The 12,185-nt window shown below is 45.2% G+C and overlaps 1 protein-coding gene across 1 annotated transcript in view; it reads left to right on the forward strand.

The window, feature by feature from the left end:
• Positions 1 to 12,185, forward strand: part of DENND3 (DENN domain containing 3) — a 138,605-nt gene that overhangs the window by 95,540 nt on the left and 30,880 nt on the right. Inside the window, exons 9-12 of the mRNA XM_077493411.1 lie at positions 2,279 to 2,434; positions 3,373 to 3,469; positions 4,702 to 4,805; positions 10,678 to 10,853. Coding sequence (XP_077349537.1) covers positions 2,279 to 2,434; positions 3,373 to 3,469; positions 4,702 to 4,805; positions 10,678 to 10,853 — 533 coding nt within the window. The remainder of the gene's footprint in view (positions 1 to 2,278; positions 2,435 to 3,372; positions 3,470 to 4,701; positions 4,806 to 10,677; positions 10,854 to 12,185) is intronic.

The raw sequence follows: 12,185 nt of genomic DNA on the forward strand, positions 1-12,185 counted from the left end.
ATGAGGTCCTCATCTTTACACGGTCATGGATGAGGTCCTCATCTTTACACGGTCATGGATGAGGTCCTCATCTTTACACGGTCATGGATGAGGTCCTCATCTTTACACGGTCATGGATGAGGTCCTCATCTTTACACGGTCATGGATGAGGTCCTCATCTTTACACGGTCATGGATGAGGTCCTCATCTTTACACGGTCATGGATGTGGTCCTCATCTTTACACGGTCATTGATGAGGTCCTCCTCTTTACACGGTCATGGATGTGGTCCTCATCTTTACACGGTCATGGATGAGGTCCTCATCTTTACACGGTCATGGATGAGGTCCTCATCTTTACACGGTCATGGATGTGGTCCTCATCTTTACATGGTCATTGATGAGGTCCTCCTCTTTACACGGTCATGGATGTGGTCCTCATCTTTACACGGTCATAGATGAGGTCCTCATCTTTACACGGTCATTGATGAGGTCCTCATCTTTACACGGTCATTGATGAGGTCCTCATCTTTACACGGTCATAGATGAGGTCCTCATCTTTACACGGTCATAGATGAGGTCTTCATCTTTACACGGTCATAGATGAGGTCTTCATCTTTACACGGTCATAGATGAGGTCCTCATCTTTACACGGTCATAGATGAGGTCTTCATCTTTACACGGTCATTGATGAGGTCCTCATCTTTACACGGTCATAGATGAGGTCTTCATCTTTACACGGTCATAGATGAGGTCTTCATCTTTACACGGTCATAGATGAGGTCCTCATCTTTACACGGTCATAGATGAGGTCTTCATCTTTACACGGTCATTGATGAGGAGTCCTGGAACAGAGAAGAGACTGCAGGGAATGGTGTCAAACCGATGCGGCCTGAGGGCGCAGGATTTGCAGGTCGATCTAGCTGGGAACAGTAGTCCACCGTTCAGCACATGTTACTAAACTACTAGGCCTCCAGGGAAAGGTACTGCAGACCTCTGACCTAGCAGCAGCAACCAAACAGAGCCAGCATTAGAAACTATTCAGAGTGGGTTCTTTTGCATATAGAAGAGGATAGGACACGAAGCAATGGGGGTTATTTACTAAAAGCAAATCCACTTTGCACCACAAGTGCACTTGAAAGTGCAATCACTGTAGATCTGAGAAGATTTGAAATGAGGGAAAGCTCTGCTGATTTTATCATCCAATCACATAGAAGCAAAAATGCTCTTTTTTTTTTGCTTGCATGTACCCCTCAGATCTACAGCAACTTTACTTCCAAGTGCACTTTCAGTGCAAAGTGGATTTTCCTTTAGTAAATAACCCCCCATAATGTGCTACAGAATAGGATTGTGCAGGAGGGAAGGACTCCTGGGGGAGCAATAGTCTGCAGGAGTTACGTAGAGGAGGAACAATGATCTGCATGGTGATGCAGGAAAGAGACTGTAGATGTTATACACGCGCATCATTTCTTCAAGGCTCAAACGACGTTCTAATTTATAAATATGATGGCAAAGTAATTCGATCTATGGGCAATCTCGTATACCCATTTTCCCCCAACCAAGTTCAATTCCCTAAATAAAACAACAAAACAAAGCGAAAGACTTTTCATTGTCTACAAGTGGGACGTATGATGGATGTCTGGCAGCAGGGTGAATTTGCGTGGATGATAGTAACTAGTGGCAACTACACTGCTATATATATATATATATATATATATATATATATATATATATATATATATATATATATATATATATATATATATATATATATATATATATATACATTTTTTATTTTTTTTTATAATATTGGAAAAAATAAAAAGCTAAAACCAAAAAAACTGCTGACACCAGTGGCAGAACTATCAGTGTCGCAAAGGTCGCACTTATGACCGGGCCCTGGTGTTCCGCCACTTGGCTTTGAGGGAAGGGTCCTGAGGGTTCTAGCTACACCTCTGTTGAAAGTACAATTTTTAAAGTACTTTGGAATAATATTTGGCAAATCATGTATTGAGAATGTTTGTACAACTAAATGTACATATGAATTTTTGCGCAAATGTTGTTTTGAAAATCAACTAGTGTATGGTCAGCTTCACTGTCTCTGTGTTCCAAGCAAGGATCTAGAGAACAACTGTTTGTTTCATTAACATCTCACTACAAAGTTATTTTAGCAAGCGATCAGTAAAAAAAAATAAAAAAAATAAATAACACTTGAATGCCTTTAAAACTTGGAATTTTTAGCTAACCGTGTGTGCGAGGCTTAAGGAAAACAAAGTGTGACGTTGTGTTGTTGTTGTGCAGAGTGGAGAGCCTTCAGCTGCACTATGACCTAGAGCTGTGTCATCGCTCATCACCCAATGACATTGGAGAACTGAGACTTCGGAGGCGGCTCTGGCAGCAGAACCTGAATACGGAGATACAGGAGATTGCTCTGCAGCTTATTGTGGATATATTCCGGTAACTAATGCTCAGTTATCATGAATGTGATGGGAGATGTTTTATTATCGGGGATCTGATGGTGTAGTTCAGAGAGGGGAGTCAGGAGTATGGAGAGGAGTGATGGTGTAATACAGAGAGGGGAGTCAGGAGTATGGAGAGGAGTGATGGTGTAATACAGAGAGGGGAGTCAGGAGTATGGAGAGGAATGATGGTGTAATACAGAGAGGGAGTCAGGAGTATGGAGAGGAGTGATGTTGTAATACAGAGAGGGAGTCGGGAGTATGGAGAGGAATGATGGTGTAATACAGAGAGGGTGTCAGGAGTATGGAGAGGAATGATGGTGTAATCCAGAGAGGGCGTCAGGAGTATGGAGAGGAATGATGGTGTAATACAGAGAGAGGTGTTGGGAGTATGGAGAGGAATGATGGTGTAATACAGAGAGGGTGTCAGGAGTATGGAGAGGAATGATGGTGTAATACAGAGAGAGGTGTTGGGAGTATGGAGAGGAATGATGGTGTAATACAGAGAGGGTGTCAGGAGTATGGAGAGGAGTGATTGTGTAATACAGAGAGGGAGTCAGGAGTATGGAGAGGAATGATGGTGTAATACAGAGAGAGGTGTTGGGAGTATGGAGAGGAATGATGGTGTAATACAGAGAGAGGTGTCAGGATTATGGAGAGGAATGATGGTGTAATACAGAGAGAGGTGTCAGGAGTATGGAGAGGAATGATGGTGTAATACAGAGAGAGGTGTCAGGAGTATGGAGAGGAATGATGGTGTAATGCAGAGAGGGGAGTCAAAATGGTACATAACCAGATTTGTATTATATTGTGAGTTTAATTTACTAATTATATTCAGGGCTGGATATATAGAATATTGACCTATCTTGGGGATCTGTACATGATCCTATTGTATTGTATGTAATCTTTGTCCTTCTATCATCATACATTTGGCAGGGATGTGAAGGCTCACCTGAATTATGAGCACCGAGTGTTTAACAGTGAGGAGTTCCTGAAGACGCGGAGTCCCGCAGACCAGCCCTTCTACAAACAGGTGACTGGGGGGGAGAAATGAATGGACCATAAATTGCCCCTGCAGCATTCTCACTAGCGGTGTTATCCATTGTGCTGCGATGCAAGTCAGATGTGTTGGTGCACCATGCCATGTAGAATGAATGACTCCACTCAGAACCAGTGTATGTAAAGCACCTTAACATGCAATGTAAATAAAGTAGAGCTGTTGCTGATTAAATCGATAAAAAAAAAAGATTAATCAATCACGAAAATTCTAAACGACTAATTTTGAATTAATTATAACGCACATACAGATCCAACTACTTTTAGCTGATCTCCTTGCATTGCGACTCTGCATTAGTCGGTGGTAAATGTGGTATACACTATATACAATCACCCGACACTAGTTAATTTCCACAATCCATGACTTAACTTCACAGTTCACACAAATACGCTTCAAACTCAAACTGTAGCACTGACGCAAGTCATTTTTTTTCCCCAAGGTAGCGTGACAATCCCTCCACCTCCGGTCTAACTAATCACTCTCACCTTATGGCATGGACCCCTGTGCAAACAGGTGGACATGCAAGCGGGTATCAAAAGGGATAACACGGACCATAAACTTCTCTCACGTCTCCTTAGATCTCAGCAAGGACGCCATGGGTAGAAAGAAAAGATCTAAGTGCTCACCGCTTAAGTATAAGATTTAATTTTTTGTGTTCAAAACACAAACTACTCGCATAAAGATGATAAAAACACAGCATGTAAAGTCGACAATCGTGTTAGTTCTGTAGGGCAGCAGCGGGTGACGTCATGCGTAGCTCCTCCCCTGTACGCGTTATGTTCAATCAGAACTTCAATGTCACAGGACTCCTCCCCCCTTCCCTTTATTAGCAGACGGAGGCACTTGGGGAAGGGGGGAGGAGTCTGGTGATGTTGATGTCTGTGACGTCACCGGATCTCCGACGGAACTCCTTGAAGACCCGGAAGCCAGAGGAGAGGTGAGTACCGATCAAAAAAATTTTGATCGATCAAAAAAATTGATTTGAGGAATTAATCTTTAATTTCCACAGCCCTAATATATATATATATATATATATATATATATATATATATATATATATATATATATAAAGATTGGGGTTTAACGCTACTGTAGAAAGTTTTTATCATACTATACAGTATAAGGTTGGCGTTATTGCTGTTGTGTAACGATCGACTTGCGGTGGATAAGGATCATCTAATCTGCGTTTCTTTTGTCTCGTTTTGCAGGTTTTAGAAACATACTTGTTCAACTCATTTCTTAAAGCGCGTCTGAACAAGAAAATGGACGCCTTTACTCAGATGGAGTTTAACACATCCTCTGAAACGGATGGGTAAGTTTTTAAAGCCAGCATCGGGCCACAACCATTTTTTGGATCGCCGACAGAAGAAATGTAATTTTTACTTTTCAGTTACTGTCCATCTAAAGGCATCTAACAAAAAAAAAATGATACAGTTGGCTGACTTTACAAAGCCCTTATGGGGGAGACTCTTTCAGGCCCTGAAGCGTGTTGGTTGATGGTATCCCAATCATGATTTAACTATTTTAGACTATGGGTGTTTGTTTACTAAGGGCAATTAGAATGTGCGCTTTGTAAGTGCTGTTGCTCCAGAGCTTAGTAAGGCCCGATTCACATTTAAGCGTTTTGGGGGGGGTTTTTTGTGCTTTTTTGCTTTTTGCAGATTTGCACTACAGAACGTGTTCCATAGGAAACCATGGTAAATGGACTGTAGTGCAAATCTGTAAAATGCGAAAAGCACTAAAAAGGCATTGGTGTGAATCAGGCCTAAAGGAGGGGAAGCTCTGCTGAAATCTATCATCTAATCGTGCACAAACAAAAAAAAAATGTTTTTTTTTTTCTTCCATTTGATTGGGTATTGTTTCCAAAGCAAAGCTTCATCTTTAATTTAACATTTAACATGTTTCAGTATCTGCATGCCTTCCCCTGATTCCCCACCCGATCCCCTGATCCCCCCCCTTCCCCCCCCTCCCCACCCGATCCCCTGATTCCTCACCCGATCCCCACCTGATTTCCCCCCCCCACCGATCCCCTGATTTCCCGCTCCTCCCCAGATCCCCCCCCCACCCGATCCCCTGATTTCCCCCCCCCCTCCCCGCCGATCCCCTGATTCCCCCACCCGATCCCCTGATTTCCCCCCTCCCCACCCGAACCCCTGATTCCCCCCCTCCCCCTCCCCTCCCAATCCCCTGATTCCCCCAGCTGTTGCGACTGACGAATTGTAGTTTATCGATGAACTACGAGGCAGCTGGTTAGTGTCCTCATAGGCCATATCTCTCGGGTAACTACCGCCTCTACGATATGCAGGCAGACAGCTTTCCTGTCATCTCCCGATTGTGGGTGCAATGCTCTGCAGGCTCCTTAGAAAGAAAAAAAAAATAATTGCATATTTTTTTTACATGCAAAAAATGTGCATTTATTTATTTTCTTTTCCAAAAGGTGAACTTGACCTTTAAGTCATGAATGGGATGACGCAGGGTATTACAGACAATGTTTTTTCAGAGGTTACCAGTCCCCCTCCATCAGGGCTATGTAAATGGAGCCTGTCATATTATTTTTTAGATGTCTTTGCATGTATGGTGACTTTGGGGACTGTTCTGTTTGGGCACTTATTGGTTTGTCCCAATTTCAATTCAGTGTTACCCAACAGCCTTATCTTTATGTAAATGTAAAGAAAAATATAAATGAAGTCATTATAAAAAAAAAAGAAAAAAAGAAATCATCTACTGAATACCACCATTATATTAACCACACACAATTGCTAGATAGTGCTTTTTGTTATAGTAGCCCTTTAAATGGTTATATGCTGCTACCAGTAGTCCTGTTTGTCACTGCAGTGTCTTTTTCTCAAAGGTTACCGTGACTTTTGAAGCTGTTTCCCCCCAACATATTAAATCTTTTTTCAGTTGACTGATATATGTAGAGTTTGAGCGCTAATTGTCTGGCCTATTTAGAACTCTGCTAGATGCCTCTTGTAGCTGTGAAAACTCAGAGTGCTGATTGATAGAATTCAGATACAGAGGCATAGCCGTGCGTACAGGTTGTGCCAGCTGTGCCTGGGCACACCCTAATCACCATGTGTAGCACAGATTCCCCCTACTACTGACACCATCAATTGCTCTACTGACCCCATCCACTATTCTACTGACCCCATCCACTATTCTACGGACACCACCCATTATTCTACAGACACCACCCATTATTCTACAGACACCACCCATTATTCTACGGACACCACCCATTATTCTACGGACACCACCCATTATTCTACGGACACCACCCACTATTCTACTGACACCACCCACTATTCTACTGACACCACCCACTATTCTACTGACACCACCCACTATTCTACTGACACCATCCACTATTCTACTGACACCATCCACTATTCTACTGACACCATCCACTATTCTACTGACACCATCCACTATTCTACTGACACCATCCACTGCTCTACTGACACCGTCCTCTGCTCTATGGGCACCATCTACTGTCCTACTGACACCGTCTACGGCCCTACTGACACCGTCTACGGCCCTACTGACACCGTCTACGGCTCTACTGACACCGTCTACGGCCCTACTGACACCATCCACTGCTCTACTGGCACCGTCCACTGCTCTACTGGCACCGTCCACTGCTCTACTGGCACCGTCCACTGCTCTACTGGCACCGTCCACTGCTCTACTGGCACCGTCCACTGTTCTACTGGCACTGTCCACTGTTCTACTGGCACTGTCCACTGTTCTACTGGCACTGTCCACTGTTCTACCGACACCGTCCACTGCCCTGTCGACACCGTCCACTGCCCTGCCGACACCGTCCACTGCCCTGCCGACACCGTCCACTGCCCTGCCGACCCCGTCCACTGCCCTGCCGACCCCGTCCACTGCCCTGCCGACCCCGTCCACTGCCCTGCCGACCCCGTCCACTGCCCTGCCGACACCGTCCTCTGCCCTGCCGACACCGTCCTCTGCCCTGCCGACACCGTCCTCTGCCCTGCCGACACCGTCCTCTGCCCTGCCGACACCGTCCTCTGCCCTGCCGACACCGTCCTCTGCCCTGCCGACACCGTCCTCTGCCCTGCCGACACCGTCCTCTGCTCTGCTGACACCGTCCATGTTTTATTACATTTTAAAATGTTTGTTTATATTTATTGATGATTGTGTGTGTGTGTGTGTGTGTGTGTGTGTGTGTGTGTGTGTGTGTGTGTGTGTGTGTGTGTGTGTGTGTGTGTATGTACATATATATGCATCAATACCATTTTTTATTTTTTTATTTTACGAGTACCGATACTTATTTTTTTAGTACTCGCCGATAACAATTACAGATACTTACCGCAACTGTTTTGTTTTCACTTCAGCTGTCAGCAATGGTACAAAGCATTGAAAAGTTATCAAAAAATGAATTAAATAGATTGATTTTTTTTTTTGCGCTTTTGCAATGTAAAATGTGCAAATATATGTTTAAAAATATTCACTAACAAAGCAAACAAAAAAAAGTTTTCATTGTTTATCGTTTATAAAATAGACGTGAACAAAAATAGCATGAAAATAATTAAATGGAGGAGAACAGGGAGTTAATTAAGGCTGATTAGCGTAAATTAAGGGTTTATAAGGGGTTAAACAAAGGAACATGTGTTCATCCCTTTGATCTGCAGATGAAGAAACAGATTCAAAAAGAAACAATGCCAGCTGCTTTTTTTTGAGAGCTCCAATTATTGTATTTCTTTAACCCTTCAGCTGTCAAGAGGAGAGACCCACCGACAGCTCAAAGAGCCCAGCCTGAAAGTAACAGATTCAGGTATTGGAGCATTTGCACGAGTACCGATACTTGTGCAAATACTCGGTATCGGCACTGATACCGATACTAGTATCGGTGCAACCCTAATATAAATATATAATATATATGTGTGTGTGTGTGTGAGAGCATAGGGGTGCGCACACATATGCACACAGGGGTTATTTTACTAAAATCGGAGAGTCCAAAATCTGGCGCAGCTGTGCACAGAAACCAATCAGCTTCCAGGTTTTAGGCCGTGTTCACACTGGTGCGACACAACACTTTTCCTACTTTGGATTCGACTTTGCCCTGTGACTTGAAGCTAACATACGGCCAACTTTCAATGAACGGGGGATCCACGCCAATACCAGGCACTGTGTTTGGTATGAATCTTGAGGAGGAACTCCACTCCAAATTTTAAGGAAAAAAAACTGCATGGGTTCCCCCTCCAGGAGCATACCAGGCCATTGGGTCTGGTATGGATTTTAAGGGGAACCCCCTACGCCGAAAAAAAAACGGCGTGGGGGTCCCCCCAAAAACCATACCAGACTCTTATCTGAGCACGCAGCCCAGCTGGTCAGGAAAAGGGGTGGGGACGAGCGAGCGTGGCCCCCCACCCCAAAGCACCTTGTCCCCATGTTGATCAGGACAAGGGCCTCTTCCTGACAACCCTGGCCATTGGTTGTCGGGGTCTGCGGGTGGGAGGCTTATTGGAATCCGGGAGCCCCCTTTAATAAGGGGGCCCCCACCCTATGTGACTGAGTATGGGGTACATCATACCCCTACGCATTCACCTGGAATAAAAAGTGTCAATAAAAAAACACACTAGATCGGTTTTCAAAGTAATTTATTAGGAAGCTCCAGGGGTCTCTTCCAACTTCTCCGTTCTCTCCAGTCTCTTCTCCTGCTCTCCGGTATCTTCTGCTGGGCTCCTCCGCTATCTTCTTCTCTTTTAACTGATCTTTTGCTAGCGGTGGCCCGGTCTTCTCCGTCATCTTCTTCCCTCTTCTCTTCTTCCGATGTTGACACGATGCTCTCTCCCGCTGTAATGCCGGGATCTGGGGGCCCCCTTATTAAAGGGGGCTCCCAGATGCTGATAAGCCCCCCTGCCCGGAGACCCCGACAACCAACAGCCAGGGTTGTTGGGAAGGGACCCTTGTCCTCATCAACATGGGGACAGGGTGTTTTGGGGTGGGGGCCCCATGTTGAGGGAATGCGGCTTGGTACGGTTCGGGGGGGGGGTGCTTGCTCCTCCCCACCCCTTTTCCTGACTGGCGGGGCTGCGTGCTCGGATAAGGGTCTGGTATGGATTTTGGGGGGACCTCCACGCCGTTTCTTTCGGCGTAGGGGGTTCCCCTTAAAATCCATACCAGACCCAAGGGCCTGATATGCTCCTGGAGGGGGAAACTAGGCCATTTTTTTTTTTATTTGCCATGGAGTTCGCCCTCAAGATCATCAGAGTACAAGTCGCATGCCAAAGTCTGATCATGCAAGACGGCGATCCGACTTTGATCCAAATTCAATAATAGTCAAATGTGCTCAAGTAGGATCAAAGTCGGACCAAAGTAGTACAGGGAGCATTTTCTAAGTCTCACCAGTTAAGACGGTTCCCATAGGGAAACAATGATTTTCACAGGGGTGCATCTTCCTTTGAAATCCTGTTGTTTTCTTAATTTTGGGTAAATGTGCATGGCTTGGCCTGCACAGCGCCAGCATTAAAGTCTGGAAGGAATTAAATAAATTTACTACAATTCCTTGTAACGCCTAGGACTCGGCAGCAGGGTGGTGGCATCACTGCAATTGTAGTGCCAGCTGCACTTCCTTCAGCCCCATAACATAAGGTCCATTCTCCTTACAGACCCGGGGATGGAGGTAAACGCTGCAAGAGCCAAGGTGCACTGATTGAAGGCGCAATGCTCTGCAGGCTTCAGGGCAAAAAAAAAAAAAAGTAGTAAATGCACATCGATCGTAAGATCAGTGTTGCCTTATTTACTATTTTTTTTTTAAACAAGGTAAAGGTGGATGGGGGGATCTGTTTGTGCGAACCTACCTAACAAACATGGAACCCTCAGTTTTCAGATTGTCTGCATGAAAAAAAAAAAACGTTAATATAAATGCTGTGGGCCTGCACCTGTGGAAAGACTAAAAGCCCCAGCGTTCTGCCCCCCTTAGTGATGCAGTGGAGTAGATGATTTGATCGTAAGATGTAACCCTCCAGCTTTTCAGGACCAAGTCCATGCATGCCCGAAAAAAAAAAGCTGAAGGCTTAGGAGACTTGTGAGGTTAATAGGTCATCCCACCAACAATAGGGACAGTTTGACTGCATCTGCTAGACTAGAATACGTGATCGTAGTGCCCCCTTGTGGGGAGACGCTTGTAACGCACCTCTTGTGTTTTGCAGAAGGTCCAGTATACTTGAAAGCCAGCGACGGAGAGCCACCGAGAAGTTACAACGCTTTCGCCCTGAGCACATGTTCAGCAAGAAGCTGGTCATCAGTATGCCAAACCTGCAGGATGTCAGCGTGGCCGAACTTCCACAGAGACCGCAATCTCTGAGGAGACCGCAGCCGCAGAATGGTAAGGATAGAGGGTGATTGTAAACAGGTAATCGGGTAAAAACACCTAAACAAGGGATTCTTCTGGGTGACGGGCAGCATTAGGCGTTGTTCAACCTCAGTTCCAAAAAAAAACGTTGGACTCTGTGTAATATCTACATACAGAATGCAATGATTTGCAAATCTCATAAACCCATATTTTATTCACGATAGAAAATAGAAAACATATCAAAGGTTTAAACTGAGAAAACGGACCACTTTTTTTTTTTTTTTTTAGTTTATTAAGTCAGCAGCTACAAAAAGTGTAGTTGCTGACTTTTAATAAACCAACACTCACCTGTTCTACAGTTCAGTGATGCGGGCGCCGAAGCCTCACTCCTCTCCCCCTCCTCTCCATGGCGCCGTCATAGCAACTGTGGGCACCCGGTCATGACAGTTTACGGCTGGGCGCGTATTGCGCATGCGCGAGTCGCACTGCGCTCTGCTATTGGCCAGGCAATCTTCTGGGACCTGCGACGCGTCCCAGAAGATTATTGGCAGGGAGGGGACGCTTAGGGCGAGAGGAGGAGTCGTTAAGGCGGCCGAGAAGAGGAATGAGGAAGTGGGACAGGAAGTCCTAATAAAAAGAAGGTACCCGCTCCCCCCCCCCCAAAAAAAAATGTACATGCCAAATGTGGCATGTAAGGGGACGAGGAGTGCTTAAAGTGGAAGTTCCACGTTTTGGGTGGAACTCCGCTCTAAGAAAAAAATGAACAACACCTGTGAATGTGCTGCCATTAGTCACTGCAGATCACAAGAAAAATGCACAGACCAATCAGAGTGTCTCTGTGCCATGTGATTGCTGCCATAGCCAATCACAGCAGTCACAAATGTAATTACTGCTTTGTACCGGTATAATAACTCCTTCATCTCCCTTATTCTGCACATTATTCACCCCTATATCCTGCGTACCGTGCGCTGTATCTGGTGCACCATTACCAAGTTCCATGTCCCCTCAATAACAGTAAGTTTATTCATTTCACAAAATATTGTGGCAAAAAATTAGATCACCATGGGGTGTCCTTTTTTCCAGAATGGAATCGGGGGGGGGGGGGTTTGTACTCTCCTGGCATTTTTATTCTATATGTTTTATAACGGAAAGTAAGGATAACAAAAAAAAAAAAAACAGTGGCTATTAAATACCACCAAAAGAAAGCTCTGTCCAAAGCGGGGCACGGGAGCATGTGAGTAGACACACAGAGCTGGGCGCAGGAGAGTGTGAGTAGACACAGAGCGGGGCGCGGGAGAGTGTGAGTAGACACAGAGCGGGGCGCGGGAGAGTGTGAGTAGACACAGAGCGGGGCGCGGGAGAGTG

This window comes from Lithobates pipiens, unplaced genomic scaffold, assembly GCF_037356315.1.
Source record: "Lithobates pipiens isolate NorthernLeopardFrog02 unplaced genomic scaffold, aLitPip1_a1.2 Scaffold_19, whole genome shotgun sequence".
NCBI classification, from domain to species: domain Eukaryota; kingdom Metazoa; phylum Chordata; class Amphibia; order Anura; family Ranidae; genus Lithobates; species Lithobates pipiens.